This window comes from Indicator indicator, chromosome 22, assembly GCF_027791375.1.
Source record: "Indicator indicator isolate 239-I01 chromosome 22, UM_Iind_1.1, whole genome shotgun sequence".
Classification (NCBI taxonomy): Eukaryota; Metazoa; Chordata; class Aves; order Piciformes; family Indicatoridae; genus Indicator; species Indicator indicator.
Window position 1 is genome coordinate 16513154 of NC_072031.1, and position 20593 is coordinate 16533746.

Consider the following 20593-nt stretch of genomic DNA (forward strand, 5'->3'; position numbering starts at 1 on the left):
GAGATCACTAACAGGAGCCCTGTGACAAGTGACTCTATTAATGTCATTCTCTCCTGCTGCTGATCAATGCTGTGTGTTAAAATGCACAGCGAGCTCGGCCGCCTGGGATGCTTTGCCTCACCCCTGTGCTGTGGGGCTGCTGGCTGGGCTGGGAGGAAGGGAGGGAGATTTCTGCTGTGGTATTCCTGCTGGGCTGAGGTCTTCTTCAGCAGAGCAGGGCTGCTAGTACAAAATGCCTCCCAGGAGGAGCCCAGCAGCACATCCCATTCCCAAGGTGCTGCTCTTCCCGCCTTGGGCACCCAATCCATTCCCGTGCTGGTGTTTCAATGGCTCAGGCAGGGCAAGTTTTCTGCAGCTGCCTCTGAGAAGCTAATTCCAGGCATTCCACCTCCTATTTCAGAACCCCATAATCAATCACCCCAGATTTCAGAAATCCTGCAGTCACAGACTCACAGAATTGTTTGGGTTGGAAATCACCTCCAAGATCATCCAGTCCCACCCTCAGCCCAGCACCACCCTGGCCATTAAACCCTGGCCCCAGGTGCCACATACTTCTGGAGCACCTCCAGGAGCTGAGGTGGTGCTGCTGCCAGCACTTTGCATGCTCCAGGGCACCAGTGCCACCCAGCAACCCCCAGGCAACCAGTGCATTGTGTCCATGGCTCTGGAGCACCTTGGCTGTGGCAAAGCCTGGGATCTCTGCAGGCAGAGCCATCCCTAAATACCAAGGTTGGGCATTTCCCAGCCTTGGGTATGGTGCTCAGTGGCTGGGTCACACTCACTCAGCCAGGCACTGCCTCTGCCCTGGTTGCCACCACAGTGGCCTGACCCACTGCAATATTCCCCATTTGCATTTCAAACACCTCTGCAGCTCCTGTGGCTCACTTAGGAGATGCATGAAGAATTCTGAAGACTTCTGTGATCTGTGAGCTGTCTCAGGGCAGAAGGGAGAAGGAGGTGAAAGCAAAGGAGCTGCTGTGGATTTCCCACCTAGGACCACCCCCATCAGAGGGGAGCATGCAAAGCCTCATGCCCTGAGCACCAACACAGGAGGACCTCAGACTCTGCTAAGGGGGTGAGCTCCAGCCCAGCCCAGATGAGTTCCCCACCCCCAGCACAGGACATGCTGTGCCAGATGCATGGCAGAGCCTCAGTACCTCACTGGGGTGGTGCAGGATCAGACCTGCACTTCTCTGGCCTCTCAAGACAGCTACAGAAGGCTGTGCTGTGTTTCTGGTGTGTGAGCACTGAACATCAGCTTAGTGCTGGGGGGAGCTGAAGCATCCTGGTCTCCACCTTGGTCCTCCCTGAAAGGCTGAAATACAGCATGAGAGCAGGGAGAGGAACTAAGCTGAGATCAGAGAATCATAGAATTGTTCTGGTTGGAAAAGACCTCTAAGATGAAGTCCAACCATCAGCACAACACCACCATGGCCACCAAACCATGAACACAAGTGCCATGGCCACAGGTTTCTTGAACACCTCCAGGGATGGGGACTCCACCACCTCCCTGGGGAGCCTGTGCCAATCCCTGACGACTCTTGCAGCAAAGAAATTTTTCCTTATCTCCAACCCAACCCTCCCCTGGCACAATTCCAGGCCATTCCCTCTCCTTCTAATCTGAGACTAGAGAGAAGAGACCAACTCCCACCTGGCTCCAGCCTCCTCTCAGGAAGCTGTAGAGAGCAATGAGGTCTCCCTCAGCCTCCTCTTCTCCATGCTGAACACCCTCAGGTCCCTCAGCTACCCTTCCTCAGCTTTGTTGCCCTTCTCTGAACCTACTCCAGCCCCTCAGTGTCCTTCTTGAAGCAAAGGGCCCAACACTGAAGCCAGGATCCTAGGTGCAGCCTCACCAGTGCCCAGTACAGGGAGACAATCCCTGCCCTGCTCCTGCTGTCTGTGCAGGGATCCAGCTGTGGGGGAAGAAAACCACCTTGAGGTGCTCCAGCCTGGTGACCAGGTGATGCCAGCCTGGCCAAGCCCCCTTGGCAATGCCAAAACCTGGTATGTGTGGCAGGGGCCAGCAGGCTGGGGGCTGCCCCAGCTCCTGCAGCTCTTGCTGCAGGGCAGAGCAGGATCCTGCAGGAGATGGGCACATCCCTCCAACACCAGCCAACTCCCTAAGTAGGAGGATTTCCACAGCCCTTTGAAAAGCCATTTAGAGCTAAGTCCTGGTATTAAACCTGGCCTTTCATTACTCAGCTTTGCAATCTCTGCCCCGGCCTGTTTCAGCAGAAAGTTTGTTTAAAAGGTCAGGAAGAAGCTTTTAAGCATATTTGCCAATTAACTGTTGGCTCCCCCTCCTCGACCTGCCGTGAGCTGCCCACTTCCCACTCAGGGGAGGGTAATTACTCTTTTATAAATAAGCTTTGAACTCCTTTAAGTAATAGTCTCTCCCTGCATAAAAGCACCCTCTAAATCCACCAGCCTTTTCCACCTTCTCTCACTGTCTGCAGCTAAAAATAAGCTAAGGAAAGGAAAAAGAAAAACTGACCCAACCACAATAACTACCAAGAGGGAACTCCCAAACTCTCGTTTACTCTCTGATTATTTTTTCCCTCAGGTCCTCAAGGATTCAGCTAACAGGAACCCTGCAGCTTTTGCTGCTATTTGTAACCTTCTCATGATATCTGACATCATTTCTGGGCCCCTCATACCAAGAGGGACATTGAAGAGCTGGAGCAGGTCCAGAGAAGGGCAACAAAGCTGGGGAGGAGCAGCTGAGGGAGCTGGGGGGGTTCAGTTTGGAGAGGAGGAGGCTGAGAGGAGACCTCATAGCTCTCTACAGCTCCCTGAGAGGAGATTGGAGCCAGGTGAGGGTTGGTCTCTTCTTCTTAGTATCAGGTGATAAAAGGAGAGGGAATGGTCTGAAATTGTGCCAGGGGAGGCTTAGGTTAGAGATGAGGAACAATTTCTTTGCTGCAAGAGTCGTCAGGGATTGGCACAGGCTGCCCAGGGAGGTGGTGGAGTCCCCACCCCTGGAGGTGTTCCAGAACCATGTGGCCATGGCACTCGGGACCATGGTTTAGTGGCCATGGTGGTGTTGGGTTGATGACCTCAGAGGCCTTTTTCCAGCCAAAATAATTCTATAATGTTGTGGTTTCAGGAGTTCTGTGGAAGTGACAAAAACCTCTCCATGTTGAGATGGTTAAATTTCTGGGGCTACAAAGCAGGGAGAGCACAACTGAAAGACCATGACTAAAGTGTTTTCCAAAGGTATTGATTCACATCATATTGATTACTTTTAAGCCAGCCCCATGATTCCTACACACCCAGATTTATGGATTTGTCTTCTTACCTATACAGATTGGACCAGATAATCCTTGAGGTCCCTTCCAACCATCATTTGAGCTATCTGCTCTAGTGGGAAGTGTCCCAGCCCATGGCAGGGGGGGTTGGAACTGGGTGATCTTTAAGGTCCTTTCTAACCCAAACCACTCTGTGATTGAGTCTCTGATGTAAGCAGTCCGGGCTTGCTGGAAACCCTTTAGGAACTCAGGTTACTCCTGCACACCCCAGTGCACAGCCTGTGCACAGAGCCAGCATTTATGGAAGAGACAGCAGCAGAGAAACCCTTCCCCAGCCTGGAAGCCCTTGGCTCGTTCCACTCTGCAAATCACAGCTTTGAATCCCAAAATCCTCACAGCCAACACCAACAGGCAGCTTTAATCACTTAGCAGCCTGATGCTATCTACAGAACAACACACAGAAAAATCCAGTTTGGGTTTGCCTTGCAGCTGAGCTGGGCTTAAAGTTCAGCCTCCCAAACCTGCTTGGATCAGCAAGAAGCCTTTCAGGAGGGCTTCGGATGGAGAACAAACTCTGCAGCTGCCACATGGAAGGGAGGGGAAAACATCAGCAGGAATTTTGGGGCAGGAGGGCCAAGTCGTGCTCTTTGCCCCATTACAGACTCAGTACTTCCCCCCCAAAAAATAAGGCAGGCACAGCCTCTCTCTCTGCCGTCCATCACATCTCCCCAGGAGCCCTTTAAATGGTTTCCAATGTTAATTCCTCTTCGTGGCAGTAAAAGCTATTTTTAATCCCACGTGAAAGCAGTTTGCAGAAGACCAAACTCTGCACGTATGGCAGATTGCTTCCTCAGGATGGGTGCTGCTGTGGGTGGGGAGCAGTGAACTGGGGGCACATCAGCGTGGGGAGACAAGGCTGGTTGGTCTGGGGACACACACAGCCCCTAGACCCTGTCCTAAGTGTAAAGCTGGGACTAAAACCTTGCATAGACAGGCAGTGGTAAAAATGGCACACAAAGCCCCTCTAGGCATGGACACATTTTTTCTGTCTTAACAGCAAACCCAAAGTATTAAGCACTAAATAAAGCAGCAAAAGATCTCCTTCCCAGTTACAAAATCAGGCTTTCTGACCTTTTTTTTTTTTTTCCTTTTGCATTTTAGGATTTCTTTTCCAAACAAGTTGTGGTTAGAAGAAGGAAAAGTGATACAGGAAGGCTCTGTTTTGTTGTAGTGGAAGTTAAGAAAGCAAAACAGGAAGGAGATTGTGAAGCAATGAACCCAAGAAGCAGGCTGCAGGACTTGAGTTTCTGCAAATGCACCAAGCCAAACAAGGGCTGCTCACAGGCGGGGAGCGCTGAAACGCGAGGCCATCGGGAGGAGAGATTAGCTGCTGTCAATGGATACAGATAACGTCCCGGAGCAGCTCCGGGTGCATCGCCATCTGACTCCTGGCAAAGAGGCTTTTGTGCTTTTTCCCACCTATGTGTTTGGTTAGAGCAGGCTGTGAAAAGCTCTCCCTGGAAGGGGATAGGAGCTGGATGCCAAAATGCAGCTTGAGGTAGCTGAAAGCCTCGGGCTTTATTCAGCGGCTTTGGGCTATAGAGTGTCTTGATCTGGCTGTACAATCACAACACACGCACAAAAACCCACCAAAAAAAAAAAAAAACCCAAACCCCTCAAGGCATCTACTTAGCTCCACTTTTCAACTGCCAATAACCCTCCCAGCAAAAGTCAAAAGAGCAGCGCCGAAGCCGCGTCCTTTCCCTGCCGCTCAAAGGCTTTGGGGCTGCGAGGTTGGGAGATAACAAAGTCTGGCTCAAGAAATCCTGGATGCCTTTCAAGAACATTATTAGCTCCCATGAATGGGTTTGAAGGAGGGAAAAGGAGGGGAGGGGGGCAAAGCACTCCAAATACATGGCATGTAGCAACTCACAGCTAACCATTTCCCGTTCCCCCCCCCCCCCCCCCCCCCCCCCCCCCCCGCCCCGGGCACCCACAGATTCTCCCAAGCTGGGACACCTCCCTTCCCCCCTTCTCCCACCCCAGTATCATTTCATTCATGCACCCAAGAGCAGTATAATGCATGAGGAGCCACAGGAAAGGTTCCTCCCCCCGCATGCAAACCTGCATAAAAAAGGGGAATCAACAATAAAAAGCTAAATTCAGCCTCTGAGAGAATTCAGAGCCCTGCTTCAGCTCTGCAGTGCTGGAGGCTACTTTGGTGGTGATGCTCTGCAGGGCTCCAGCCCAGCCTCTCACCAAGAAGCATTGCCCAAAGAGCCATCCCAAACTATTTTCTTTTCACTATTTCTATCCCAGACTGTAAGGAAGGAAGGAATTCTTTACAATTCCCCCAGACTCCCCTGTGCACCATCACCCAGGGCATGGTTCACAGAGCACAACCCCAGCAGCTGCCTTCTCACAGCCGCTCAGGGATGTGAAGGGTGGTTGGAAGCCTGGGCTCAGCCCCATTCCTGGGCAACTCTACTGGGAAAAAGGCAGGAAGAGGAGATGGAAAAGAGGGACTCAGCTCATGGATCACAGGAGGAAATACAGGAGAGAGGAAAAGTGGCACATTGAGCTGGTGTCACTCCATCAGGGGATGAAGACGGGGAACCTTGTAGAAGCTCTGCTCTCCCAAAGTCCCTCTCATGCAAGGCAGAGATCCCTCCCTGCACCACCTTCCTGCTCCAAAGCCACCATTATTCCAAATTTCTCCACCCCTTTTCTCACCAGCACTGCTGAGTCTGCACTGAATTAGAGTACCAGGCAGATGGAGTGCTTTGAAGCTCTGAGGAACATCAGGTGGCTGGATGGGAATCCAGCCCAGCTCTGGCAATCCAAAAGGGAACAACCCATGCACAGACCTCAACTACAGCCCTGAAACATCACCCACAGAGCAGCATCAGCCTCAGCACCAAGCCCATAGCCCCACAGGCACAGGCTCTGTATAGCACAGTATTACAGAATTGGTTTAGTTGGAGAAGACCTCGAGATCATCAATCCCAACCATCAATGCAGCACCACCACAGCCACTAAACCCTGTGCTGAAGTGTCACACCTACACATTGATTGAATACCTCCAGATTTGGGGGCTCCACCACCTCCCTGGGCATATGCAAACGTGTTGAGAGGCAGGTGCTGCTCTGCAACCACAGTGGGGTTACACCTCACACCCCCAGGCTCAGGCTCTCTCAGCTCACACAAGCAAAGGGCAGGGCTCTGTGGTTCTGTGAGCTGGCCCCATGCTGCTGTGCTGATAGTGTCTCATCACATTTTGGTGATGAAGCTCTAAAGATCAACAGCAAACATCCCAGATTCAATTAAGTTCTTCATCTTTGCCTTCATAAAGCAAACAGACAGACACCTCATCCCTGGAAGTGCTTAAAGACCAGGCTGGGTGAGGCCTAGAGCATCCTGGGCTGGTGGGAGGTGTCCCTGCCCACGGCAGGGAGTTGGAACTGGGTAAGCTTTAAGGTCCCTTCCTTAAACTTAAGCCATTCTATGGTGACTCACAGGCAGACAGACAGACAGATGGGACACTTTCATTGCAGGAGCAGAGCAGACACACCAGCATCATCCCTCCTTTTGCTTGAGGTTTTTACTTTCAGGCAGCACTAAGTGCCAAGAAAAAAAATAAAATATTAAAAGTAGTGTTTTCCTTTGGGATAAAAATGTCACCTGAGGCTTGGATCCTCCACCAGGTAATTTATGTTGTAGCCTACAAAAGGTGTTTAATCTTCTTATAATTACCTAAACCTGTAGTAACTCAAAGAATTCTATATGAGGTTCTTACTGCTTTGGTTTTTTATTTCACAAGCAAAAAGAACTACTCCAAAAAAAAAAAAAGTGTCTTTAGGCTATTTCAGATTTAAACAGAATCAAAGAATCCTTTAGGCTGGGAAAGATCTTTAAGCTCAAGTCCAACCACTGAATGAAACACTCAGTAATAAATGGTTCTAGTCAGAGACTCCCATTACAGCGTAAACTACCCAGCAGATACTCCACAGTATCAACTACATCAGCAGCAGCTCCTACTACAGCAACAAAGTCACAACAGGACTTAACTACAAGCACCACAATAATTCTCTGATGACATTGCCAAGGGAGTTGGAGCTTTTTTTTCTCCAGGTTTATTTAAGACAAGCTACGACCTACAGGTGCCTTCAGGCCAAGTATCTTGGCGTGAGATCCACTTGGTGTCATTTTGGTTTCACAGCAAGTTCAACTATCTTAAAAATGTTTATAGCACTTTGAGATATTCGTTGGGAAAAGCTGAATTTTGGTCCAGCTTCTCTTTTTTCCTTTCCTCCACTCCAACTTTAAATGTTTAGCTCTGTCTGGCTTTCCCACGATAAAAATCCCTTGGTATAGCGAGAGCTTAGTAAGAAGACAAAACAAGAGGCAAGGAGAAGAGAAAACTAAGGAGAAGAGTTGTGTGTGTGATTGAAAACACACTTTACACACAGCTAAAGCAAAGCATCTACTGATTTTTTTCCCCCCTCACTAAAGAGGAAGCAACTTGGCACAGTGAAAGCTCCAGCCTGCTCCACTGAATCCCTTCCCTGCCCCTTTCCTCCAAATTCACCAGAACCATCTGCAGAATCATCTTAAAACATCTCCCTGGTACCAGGCCAGGCTCTCCACAAGCCCTTACAGAGCACTGAAAACTCACAACACAGCAATCCAACCCCAAGATTTATTTCTCCTGCTCTCGCTGTGGTCCAACCCTGCCAACGTCTCACCGGGCTGGGGCAAGCGAGATGAAAACCTTCAATCTTTCCAGGATTTAATTATCTGCTCACAGTCATTAAGCTCCCATTTGGCCGAGAGCGATCTAGCCTGGAATCCATATCCCAAGGAAAAAAAAAATATTAGCTATCATTGTTATTGTTGATGGTTGGACTTGATGACCGTAGAGCTCTCTTCCAGCTGAAACAGTTCTATGATTCCATGGTTTTAGAGCAGGGCAGCTACAAAGGGAGCTGAGAGATGATCTTGAGAGGTCTTTTCCAAAGGAAAGGATTCTGTGATTCTAGAGAGCTACAAAGGGAGCTGAGAGATGAGCCAATAAATCGTGGTGGGATGAATGCAGCCAGAAGTGTGTGACTGTGTTGGAAGGTGCCTTAAGAAAATAAGTGGAGCAGCCAGATGTGGGCTCTCAGAGCTGCAACTCCAGGGGTTAAATTACCACTAAAAATGTCACTTCCCACGAAAGGTGCTATTTTTTCACAGGTTCTCGTTTTGGCCACCACCACAACAGACACGGTCTCAACATCACCACCACCACCGACCCAGCCGTCAGGAAGCAGGAGGAGCACGGCAGAAGCTCAGTATTCCCGCGAGGCTTGGGGAGCAGGGAAGGACAGGGAGAGCTGCTCCCTTTATTATTTTCAGATGTTTTCCTAAGAACACCGCAGAGCTTTGAGAAATCCACACATTTGGATTCTCTTCAAACTCCCAAGGCAGATTCCTTCCCTTGCCTCCGAGGGACTCGGCGCTCCTGACGTTCCCGGCTCGGTTTGGCCCAGCCCTGCCGGGGCTGGCCGGGAGATGAGGGTTTAATAGACACCACATGCACGGTAGCTGCTCTTCCGAATGCTTTATGGCCTGAAGAGTTCAATCCCACTGAAACCCTCAGAACTAAACAACTCCCCACCTCCCCAAATCGATACAGCTCTGCCCTTTGCCACAAACCCACTTGAGGGACCCGGAGATATCAGCCTGCCCTTCCCGTCACCCGTTCCGAGTCAGGATCCATCCCCACAAGCCAAGCTCCTTTCATTTTCATAAGTCACTCAAATAAAGTAACTCCTAGAGGAAGCCAGAGAGAGGAGGGAAACAGCGGGGAAAAGAGTATTAAAGGTTAAAATTGCAAAGACTGAATAATGGGGGGGGGGGGGGGGGGGAGGACGGAAATTCTACTGCTGGCCCCCTGTCCTCAGCTGGCTGGGATGTGGGGATGGAGGGACGGGGGACCAGGGGAACGTGGGGGACACAAGGAAGGAAAGGGAGATGGGGATTTGGGGACAGGGAAGACATGAGGGACATGGGAAATGGAGGGGGAAAGGGTGGGGACGGTGGGGAAAGGGGAACACTGGGACACGCAGAGACACGGGTGGGTATGGAGACAGGGAGGACAAGGGGACACAGGCAACAAGAGGACAGTAGGACGGAGGAACAAGGAGGACGTGGGGAGCACAAGGGACAGACCGGACACAGAGGACAGGATGAAGAAGGGAGGACATGGGGGCACACAGAAGAAGGGGGACAGAGGGGACACAAAGGAATAGGGAGGATGCCAGGGGGACACAGCGACAGGGAGGACACAGAGACACGGGGGACACACACGGGACCAGAGGGATACAGGAAACAGCTCCTACCTCTCCCAACTTCGGCAGCGGCACCACCAGCCCCAGACCCTGACCGGGCACAGACTCGGAGCTGCCCCCGCCCCGAACTCTGTGCACCCCCAGCTCGGCTCCCATCGAACCTCCGCCCCTCACTCATCCTCCTCCATCACCGTAGCCCCCCCCTCCCCGCTAAAACCCCATTTTCCCCCTCCAGGGACCCGCTTGTTGCGGAACAACCTGATTACGACCACGGGAGGCAATTAACACAGCTTGGGGCTTAATTATCGGAGCCACCCCCCAAGCTATCCCATCCTTACCTGTACCATCGCAGTCCCTTCTCATAGCACCTATCGAAGAAGTGGGGCTCAGCACCCACAGCCCGCACCCCGGGGTGCGCCCGCAGGAACTCCAGCAGCGCTCGGGTCCCACCTTTCTTCACGCCTACGATGATGGCTTGGGGGAATCTTCTGCTTCCTCCTAACACCCCCGGGTCCCCCCCGGGCATCCCCAGCCCCATTTCGGAGCCGTCGGGGAGAGCGGCGGGAGGTGGCAGCAGCAGGGTGGGGGGCAGCGGCTCGCAAGGTCCCGGCAGGCAGTAGAAGAAGTAGGTGAAGAAGAAGATCATGGTGAGGAGCAACGAGGCGCGGCGGCCCCCGACGGGTCCCAACAGCCGCCCGCTACATCCCATCGGGGGCCGCTCCCGGCCCCGCCAGGCACAGCATCCCTGCAACGCCACCCAACCCCCCCACCCCCCAAAAAAAACCCACCCTCAACCCAACCCCCGACTCCTCTCCGCTCCCTTCCGCCGCCCCGACCCCTCCCCGAGCCCACCCGGTCCCGTCTGCACCGCCCCCTCCCGCTCCACACCCCCGGCAACGCCCCGATGGGGAGGGGGTGGAGAATTTGGGGGGATGGAGGGGGGAAACACCGATGGGATACCCCTGCGAGAACAAGGTACCCCCACACCCTCCTCCCCCAGCACCCACGGGCAGCCCCTGCCTGGGTCCCATCCCGGACCAGGCACCTCAGCCAGGGCGGCGGTGGGGGGGTGATGCCTTTTCCCATGTTTTTCCCGTATTTTCCCACGTTTTTCACATATTGTCCTATATTTTCTCGTGTTTCCTATGCTTTCCTGTATTCTTCCCTATTTTCCAACATTTCCCCGTATTTCTCCATCCTTTATCACATTTTCCCATGCTTTTCCATGGCCTCCCATATCCTTTGGGTGGTTTCCCACATTTTCTCCTTGGTGGCAAGCGACAGGAGCAGAGGAAATGGTTCCAAGCTGCACCCGGGGAGGTTCAGGCTGGATACTAGGAAATCTTTTCCCCCAGAGAGGGCTCTCAGACCTCGGAACAGGCTGCCCTGGACAGTGCTGGAGTCACCATCCCCGGGGGTGTTCCAGCAGCTGTGCACCTGGCGCTTAGGGACATGGTTTGGTGCTGAGCCTGCAGTGCTGGGTCAGGGTTGGACTGGCTGAGCTTGGAGGTTTCTTCCAAGATGATGTTTTCTGTGATTCTCTGATTCTTGTGTTTCTACCTGTTTCCCCACATTTCCCATTTTTTATTGTGTGTGGTGGTTTTCCTACATTTTCCTATATATCCCTGTATTCTCTCATGGTTTCCTATGGTTTTCCCATGTTTTCCCATATTTCCCCCATGGTTTTTTGTATACCTTCCCCATATTTCCCATATTTTCCTATGTGTTTTCCCATATTTTCCCCACATTTTCCTGTTGTTTGACATGCTTTTCCATGTTTTCCCATATTTCCCCATTTTCCCATGTTTTTCCCCATGTTTTCCCTTTTTTTAATGTATCTCCATGTCCTCCTCTGTTTTTTTTTTGTTTCCCCATATTTTCCTATATTTCAGCATGTTTCTGCATTTTCCCATTTTCCTCCATGTTTTCCCACAATTTCCCATGTTTTTGCATATTTCTCCATATTTTCTCATCTTTTCCCATCTTTCCTCACCTAATTCAGTCATTTCTTTCCTCTTTTCACAGTTCCCAGAGCTGTGATGGGAGGCTTGCGAGGGAGGCTGTGGGATCCCAGGCAGGCACTGGGCTGGGGGATAATGAACATCACCAGTGCCATGCAATTAGCAAATGGAGAGGCAGCACTAATTAGGCTGCTCAAGGTCCTGCTGCAAGTGTGGAAACAATCCCCACATGTGGGGATTTATCCTTTGGGATTGGAAGGGCAGTTCTTGGATTCTGCCCATTCCCCTGCACCTTCCCAAATAAGCCCCAAAAGCAATTTTACAGAATCCCAGAATCCAGCATGGGGGCACTGGAAGGGACCTCTGAGTCCAACCCCTGCTCCAGCAGGGCACCCACAGCAGCTTGCCCTGGAGCACAATGGCCAGGGGGGGTTGGAAGCTCTCCAGACCAGGAGACTCCACAACCTCTCTGGGCAGCCTGCTCCAGGCCTCCAGCACCCTCAAGGAAGTTTCTCCTCCTGCTGAGATGGAACCTCCTGGGTTCCAGTTTGTGCCCCTTGCCCTTTGTCCTGTCCCTGGGCACCACTGAGCAGAGTCTGGCCCCAGCATCTTGCCCCCCACAGGTCCTTTATCTTTTACTGAGCATTGCTCAGCTCCCCTCTGGGGCTGCTCTTCTGCAGGCTCTCAGCCCCAGGGCTCTCTCTCAGCCTTTGCTCCTCACAGAGCTGCTCCAGACCCCTCAGCAGCTTTGGATCCTCCCCTGGACACTCTCCAGCAGTTACCTGTCTGTATTGACCTGGGGAGCCCAGAGCTGGATCCAGGACTCTAGGGGTAGCCTTCCTAGGGCAGAACAGAGCAGAGTGGGAGGAGAACCTCTCTGGACCTGCTGGCCACACTCTTCTTCATGTACCCCAGCAGACCCTTGGCCTTCTTGGCCACGAGGGCACATCGTTGGCTCTCCTGCGTCCTCCCTCAGCTGCCCTGCCCCAGGTCTCCAGACACTGAGGCTGATTCCCACTCCTGTGCTAAAGCTTGCCTTTTTCTGTCTGAAATCAGCAGTGTCTTAATTAACCAATTAATGTAATTAGCTCTTTTTATAATTAGCTCCCTGGAGTCCCCCATGAGCTGGAGCATGGTGGGGAGGAGGAGGTCCATGCCCTGAGACCAGAGCAGAGCTGCCAAGACTGCACCACTGTATGCTTGTACCATAGCATGCTGCAAGGTGCACAGGGGTAGGATGGCACAGGTGCAATACTGTGTGGCTGCATGGCAGCTGGCTGCAGGGCTGCAGTGTAGCCCAGCTGTAGAGTGGCACAGATACACGGTGACAGGGCTGCAGTATGGCACAGCTGCAGGGTGGCATAGCTGCAAGTTGCCCTGACTGTGGGGTGATACAACTCCAGGGTGGCAGAGCTGCAGGGTGGCAGCAGGATGAGGCTTTGTGCCCTCTCGTGGCTGGTGCTTGCAGGCCTGAGCTGCACAGGAGCTGCCCCAGGAGAGGAGCCAAGCGATCCCTGCAGCTTGGGAAGGATGCCCAGGAGGAGGAGGAGGAGGAGGAAGGGTGTGTGGCGAGAGGATGGGTCCAGACTCTTCTCAGGGGTCTAGAGCACAGGGCTGGGGAGGAGCAGCCGAGGGAGCTGGGGGTGTTCAGCCTGGAGAAAAGGAGGCAGGCTCTCTACAGCTCCCTGAGAGGAGGTTGGAACCAGGTGGGGGTTGGTCTCTTCCCCCAAGAAAAAAGCAACAGGACAAGAGAAAACAGCATCAAGCTGCCACAGGGGAGGTTTAAGGTTGGACATGAGGAACAATTTCTTCCCCCAAAGGGTTGTCAAGCCCTGGCCCAGGCTGCCCAGGGCAGTGGTGGAGTCCCCATCCCTGGAGACATGCAAGGTCAGACTTGATGGGACCCTGAGCAACCTGCTCGAGCTGCAGATGCCCCTGCTGACTGCAGGGGGTTGGACTGGGTGGCCTTTAAAGATCCCTTCCCACCCAACTATTTATGACCAGAACATCCTGAACAGTCACCCCAGCCGCTCCTCCAGAGCCCTCCCCTCTGCCCCACTGCAGGCAGGAGCTGCAGCAGGACGCGTTGGGACTTCCCGAGGTTTGTTATTACAAAGAGGAAAGAAAGAAAAAGGGCTCAAGGGATCATTGGGGATGGAAAAAACAAAGCACTTCAGAAACATGGGAGATCATTGAAGAGGTCACCTCCAGAGCTGGCTGTGCAAAGTGAAGTTCTCTAGGAGTGATTTGAAACGGCTGCTCCCAACCTGTCAGTTACCCCCCAGCCAGCCCAATCCAATTAGGGAAGCTGTTCCCTGATTAGGGAGCTGTGTCCTACAAATCCAGCACAGCTCCTTGAGTTTAGAGAGCAAGCCATGAAAAGGGATCTCAGGAAGAAGCAAGGAGGGAAACTCCATCTTCCCATCCCTGAGGATGCAGGTGGCACAATGCACGGGAGAGCAGTGGGGAACAACCCCTTGCAGTAGTGCAGGTCGGGGCTCACCTGCTGGGAAGCAGCTTTGAGCACAGAGGAGGAGGAACAAATCCTGTCCCCCTCTGACTGAGGTGCTGTGGCAGAACTCCTCCCCTCCAGAGCAGCCTTCCCATCACCTGGGGCAGAGGAAACACCAACAACCTCATCACCTCACTCATGCAGAGGATGAAAAATGAACCCAAACCCCATCTTTGGTCCAAGAGGCTGAGCCAGGCTGGAGGGCTGGGGGGCAGGAAGGGCCAAGGCTGGTGCTGAACCACAGCTCCAGCACCCTCATGTCCATCCAAGCCCTCACCGCAGCCACTCCAGTGGCTCAGCTTCAAGCTCCTGGCACGTGGCCACCTCTGGGGTGTAGCACAGCTCCTCTGTTATTAAAATGTGTGACAAGCAACTTGAGATGGAAAGCGAAGTTGTACATTCTTCATCTGAAACTCCAGGAGGAATTTCAAGCAGGGGAATGCAATTTCCAGCCTGGAGCAGAGCCAGCAGCGCCCAGGCAAGATGTTTCTTAATACGGCTTTGCAGAACTTGAGAGAATTGCCCAGAGCTGTGGCAATGCCAGGAGCTGGAGACAGTCCTGCTCGAGGAAGGGAAGGGTTTGCACACCAAAAGGCCTGGGGAAAAGGTGGGCTCAATGCTGTGGAAGTGGCAAAGTCCCCACAGGTTTGCCAGCACCATGACCTGAGGGTGAGCTGGCAGCAGCTCTGCCTTTCCTGGGCAGGCAGGGAGCAAGTTCTGAGGTTCCACCTCATTGTCAGCCTCTCCTTATCAGCCTCCCTGACACTCGTCACACCCCTTACAGTAATTTCTGCATCTCTGCTCCATCCCTCTGCAGGTCAAGTGACCAGCCAGGGTGATCCTGGCAGCTCCTTACCTGCTCTTCACAAGCTCAGTGGAACCATCCTCACATGCTCACTGCTGGTCTCCTTTGGCGTTAATTACCTGCCAAGCAGATGTATCTCTAATATGCTTGGAAGCATCCCAGTACAGGCCCTGAGCAGCCTATCAATATCTACCTGAGCACAGCTATTCCTTCTGCCCAAATCATCTGGGAAGGGCACGGAGCTGCTCCCAGATCAAGGAGTGAGCACATCCTCACTGTGTGCTGTGAGTTCTGTACAGTGAGGGTGGTGAGACACTGGAAGGGCTTGCCCAGAGAAGCTTTGGACACCATCCCTGGAATGTTTAAGACCAGTCTGGTGAGGCCTTGAGCAGCCTGAATTAGTGAGAGGTGTCCCTGCCCATGGCAGGAGGCTTGAAACTGGATGATCTTCAAGGTCCCTTTCAAGTGAAGCCATTCTATGATTCTGTGATTTTCTGTCCCACAGTGAGCTCCACAAGCTCTGCAGGAACCATTTTTTCCCAAGAAACCCAGATGCAAGTTTCCTCCTGATAAAAACCACCAAAAAAAGAAAAAAAAAAAAAGTCCAATGCCAACCCCAAAAGCATTTGGGGCAGGAGGTGTTGTGCTTGTTTGCCTTTAAACCCCCAATGTCACCAGGTGCAGATGGCCACATTTATGAGTCGTTGCAGCTCTGGCTAATTCCATGCACAGGTGGGGGCAGCTTGTATCTGGCTCTGGCTCAGCCATGTATCTGGTGGCCAAAGGGAGGAGAAGGTGTGGGACCAGGACCTGAAACATCTGGAGCAGAGCTGAGCAATAAGGCAAAGCAAAATTTGAAAGAAAATATCTCAAAAGGGATGGAGAGGAGGGGAAAATGGAGTTCAAAGGGCTCCCAACAAAGAGGGAGGCCTGAGTGTCCTTCTGTCAGGCATTTGGGTTTGGAAACAGGAAAAAATAAATGTGGTGTTGAAAAAGGAGGTGAAAGCAAGCACTGGATGAGACCCTGGGCAGCTACACCCCCAGCAAGCCTGCTCCTGTGCTGCAAGCAGTGTGGATTTCAGAGCTTCGTGGCACAAATCCTGCATATCCCAAGTTGTTCCAGCAGTAGCAGAGGAATCAGGCTGTGACTTCAGATCAGGATCCTGACTTCTAGCCCCTACAAGATCGGGAAGGTCCCTGGGCCAGCCCAGATCTCTGCCTGCATCCCATGCGTGCTGCTGGACAGCCCCTGGTGGGGGGCAGTGGGTGCCCCCTTCACACAGGCTCCCGAAGGGCACCCCCGAGGCCGTGGAAATCAGCCCTGGGGGTGATGCATTTTCCTTGTCTCTTTTCACATCAGCTCCAGCCCTAGCTATGCAAAATCCAAACGACAGCAAAATATTGCACCATTAAGAGCAGCTAATGAGCAGCTAATGAATCGGGTAATGAACATAAGGAGCTAATGCTCTCATTCCCCCAAACACCGAAGTGCTTCACCTTCATTCACAGCTGCCAAACCCAAAGCCTCAGCAGCCAGCAGGGCACTCCGCGGCTCTGTGCTCACAGGTGCCACCAGCCTGCTTCGGGGGTGAAAACCCACACAAAACAGAACAACCCAAAACATTTTCCAGGTAAAGACAAAATAAAACCAAAGAAAAAACAAACAAACAAAAACCCCAAACCAGCAAGAAAACAAACAAAAATCCCCAAACCAAACAAACAAAACCCCAGCACCCCCCACAACACAAAACCAAACAGAAACCAAACAAACAAAACGCCCCCAAAAATCCAAACAAACAAAAAACCTACCCAAACAAACCAAGACACAACATTTCCTAGGTATTAAAAAAACAACTACAACAACAAAAAACTCACTAAAGCTGTTTCCAGGTGAAACTTCCCCATTTGCCACGTGAAAAAAAAAAAAAAAAAAAAACAAACCAAAAAAAAGGCAAGAGTCAAACCAAACCAAATAAATAATAAAAACCCACAAACAAAAAATAGAACAAACAAAAAAACCCAAACAGCCAAAAAAAAAAAATCCCAAACCAACAAACAAAATAAAATTAAAAAAAAAGATCAAAAATAGCCAAAGCAAACAAAACCTACAACATTTTCTACATGAAAAAAAACCCCAAACCAAACCCAAGCAACCAAAACCCTAAAAAATGTTCCAGGTGAAGCCTCCTCATTTTCCATGTGGGACAAACCCAACCAAGCAGCCACCCAAACCCCCAACATTCTCAAGTTTACAAAACCCAACCAACCAACCCCAACTGCAGAGCAGTTTTGGGAGCAAGGGTACTGCTGTGTGGAAAAACAAACCAAAACATTTTCCAGAGATATTTTGGGAGCAAGGAGAGGAGACTGTAGCAGAACCATGGGGAGCTTTCTGGGTGAAAATTCCGTGTTTTCCAGTGGGATTTTGGGAGCAAGGAGAGTGTAGTAGAGCCATGGGGAGCATCACTGCCTGCCAGGAGCTGCTGCTGGTGTAAGGGCAGGGTCCAGCCCTGGCTGCCTTTGCCTTGCCTTGCCTCGCCTCGCCTCGCCTCGCCTCGCCTTGCCTTGCCCAGCCCAGCAGGCAGGGGTTGATCTCCCTCATCTCTCATCAGGTGTGATGCACATATTGAAGTGATGGCTGGGGAAAGGCTGGAAAGGCTCCAAGCTGGGAGGGGGTGCAGGTTGCAGCAGTTTTCCCACAGCCCCAGGGCTGCAGTACCTCCCACCCCAGCGAAGTGCAGGTGCTGGGACACTGTGAGCACTTCTCCCATGCCTCCCAGTGGATCTGGGTCCTGTCTCCCAGAGCCTCAGCCCCTTCCCAGCTCACAGACAGTCAAAGTGTGGAGTCACCATCCTTGGAGATGTTTAAAAGACACTTGGATGAGGAGCTTAGGGACGTGGTCTAAGACTTGTGTAAAGGTTATGGTTGGACTCCATGAACTTAAGGTCTTTTCCAACCAGGCAATTGTATGATTCTGTGCGAAACAGAAGCCAATAGTGCCCCAAGATTACTCAGTTTGAAGACCTGATGGATGAAGCAAGGAGGAGCAAGTTGCTGCAGAAGTTAGAATGTGTCCCTCCATCAAACTGCATCTGTGAAAGGAGGTTGTAGAGAGGTGGGGGTTGATCTGTTCAGCCAAGCACCAGGTGACAGAACGAGAGCAAATGGCCTCAAGTTGTACCAAGAGGTGTTCAGGTTGGACATTAGGAACAATTTCTTCACTGAAGAAGAAATTGAATGAAGCAATTCAGAAGGAGGCTGCTGGCTCCAGCCTGACTGTGCCTTCCAGAGCCTCCCTGCATCCCTGTGTCATCCCCACCTCTAACTCCTGCAGCTCTTGGAGCTTCTCAGAAGCTGGGGAGCACTTGGGTGCTGCCAGCCCTAATGGAACTCCCCCACCCCACGCAGAGCAGATACAGAGCCAAGCCATGAGGCCAGGTTCCCCTGCAGCCCCTCTCCCACTGCCCCCTGCAGCAGGACCTGCCCAGGGGACCCAGGGCTGATGTGAACACCCCACGGCCATTCTTAACCTCAGATCTCTGGCATTATTAATAACATCCATGTGGATTTGGCTTCCCCTCTGGGATAACATCTGGGGGATATTCATCAGGGCCACCGCAGGCTGCAGCCCCCCACCCTCCCCACAGAGCAGGATGGGTCAGATCTGAGCAGAGAGCTGCTTGATGTGGAGTCATTAGCATGCAGAGGCTTCCAGCCCAATTACTTGACAGATGAAATCAAGATCCCTTGGACTTATTGTTTGCATCTGGAGAGCTGCATCCACACACTCCTTCTCCTTCTCCTTCTCCTTCTCCTTCTCCTTCTCCTTCTCCTTCTCCTTCTCCTTTTCTCCTTCTCCTTCTCCTTCTCCTTTTCTCCTTCTCCTTCCCCGTCCCTGCCTGGCTGTGATTTGTGCCAGCCTTGGCTGTCTCTGCATGCTGCTTGCCATGGCTTGGTGCATGGGAAGGTATCAAATACTCTGAGACAGTTAGCCCTGCACAGGAGGAATCAGCCACAGCACCTTCCATGGGGAAGGGATGGAGCAGGTCCTGCCTCCCTTTCTTTGGAGAAGGGAAGGAGAAGCTGAGCACCACATCTACCAATCTTTTCAATCCCTCCATGGATGAGGGCTCCATCACTGCCCCAGGCAACCTGGTCCAGGGCTTAGCAACCCTTTTGAGGAAGAAAATGTTCCTCACATCCAATCCAAACCCCCCCTGGGGCAACTTCTCTCCCACAGGAGGTTTGCTGTCCCAGGAGAAGGAAGGTTTGCTCTCCTGAGGAGCATGGAGTGGAGCCCAGGCAGGCCACACCCCAGCCTGTCTGCAGTTCCCATTTGGCAGCCAAGCTGTGCTCTTCTCACATAAAGGACCAATTATGCTTCATCTCTGCCCATTAACATGTTCGGCAGCCTCAGCTTGCTCAGGAAAAAAAAAAAAAAAAGTTGCATCAGAGCTCTGCGAGGTGCTGAAGTCAGCACCAGGTGCTGAGGCTGATGTGGTGCCCGGCACAGTGCCAGCACCAGCCCAAGCAGAACACTCCCAGTCCCAGCCCATAACTGTGGGGCTCCCAGCCTGGGCTGCTGGGGCTGCTGGGTTTGGCGTTACCCTGCAACCTCTCCAGGGGCTGCTAATTAGGGCAGAGGAGGTTAATTCCTGCCACGTGCCCCTCAAGGATGCTTCACTGAGGGCTCTGCTCTGTTGCAGGGTGGCAACATGGGGTCTCTCCAGAGGGATTACAGAAGGGACTGAGTTGGAAGCGACCTTTAAAGCCCATCCAGTGCAACTCCCCTGCAGTCAGCAGGGACATCTGCAACTAGAGCAGGTTGCTCAGAGCCAAAACCAAACCTGATCCTGTGGCCTCCTCTGGCCCTGCTCCAACAGGTCTGTGACTCTCCTGTGCTGAGGACTCCAGAGCTGGCCCCAGCACGGCAGGAGGGTCCAGCTCTGGAGTTCTCAGCACAGGAGAGACATAGAAGCCTCAAGTGTCTCTGGCTCATCACCAGGGAAGCAGAAAGAGTCAGCTGTGGGGATGGCCCTGGATGCTGCAGGAACATCATCCCCAGGGAGAAGTACACCACTGGCACCACAGAGGCTCTGCCAGCAGGCAGAAGGATGCCCAACCAGCACTCTGGGCAGCACAGAGCCACAGCAGTGCTGAAGAGCTGCCTCAGAGGCAGGCCCTGAGTAGCAGAAGGAATTTGGGCTTCTTTTCCCCCCCTGTAACCCATCTGTCCTTAATTTCTTTGGGGGTTTCACTCCAAATTCTTCAGATTCTACAGTAAATGCTTTGCAGCCCTGGGCTCAGCAGGTCAGGGCTGTCTGCAACCAGAGCAGTGGGAAGAGGAAACATCAACTCTGCAAACCCCCCAACCCACCTCACCACCCCCACAACCCCATCAACCCATGTCTGACCAGCAGCAAAGCACAGGGAGCCCTTACTGGGGGCTGTGCATGGACAGGTCTTGTGCCAGGGGACACCAGCCCACATCCATCCATCCCTACATGTTGTGCCCCACACATGGAGCCAGATCCCCGAGATCTGGGCTCAGTTTTGCCAGCTCCTGCCATGCATCCCTTCCTCTCCTGCAAACCACAGCACCAGGAGGCAGAGGTCCTGCTGTGCCAGAGCTCTGCTGGGAGGTGTTTCCACCTGCTCTCATCATTTGGAGCAACAAATCGCTTGGGTTGCCCTAATTTTACAGTTCCAAGACAGTAGCTCTGGGCTCCAAGCA

General features: G+C 52.4%; 1 protein-coding gene across 1 annotated transcript in view; it reads right to left on the reverse strand.

Moving 5' to 3' along the window:
* HS3ST6 (heparan sulfate-glucosamine 3-sulfotransferase 6) overlaps nt 1–10289 on the reverse strand; it is a 28353-nt gene extending 18064 nt beyond the window's left edge. Inside the window, exon 1 of the mRNA XM_054391111.1 lies at nt 9919–10289. Within this exon, the coding sequence (XP_054247086.1) occupies nt 9919–10289 (371 nt within the window). The remainder of the gene's footprint in view (nt 1–9918) is intronic.
* Nucleotides 10290–20593: the final 10304 nt, after the last annotated feature.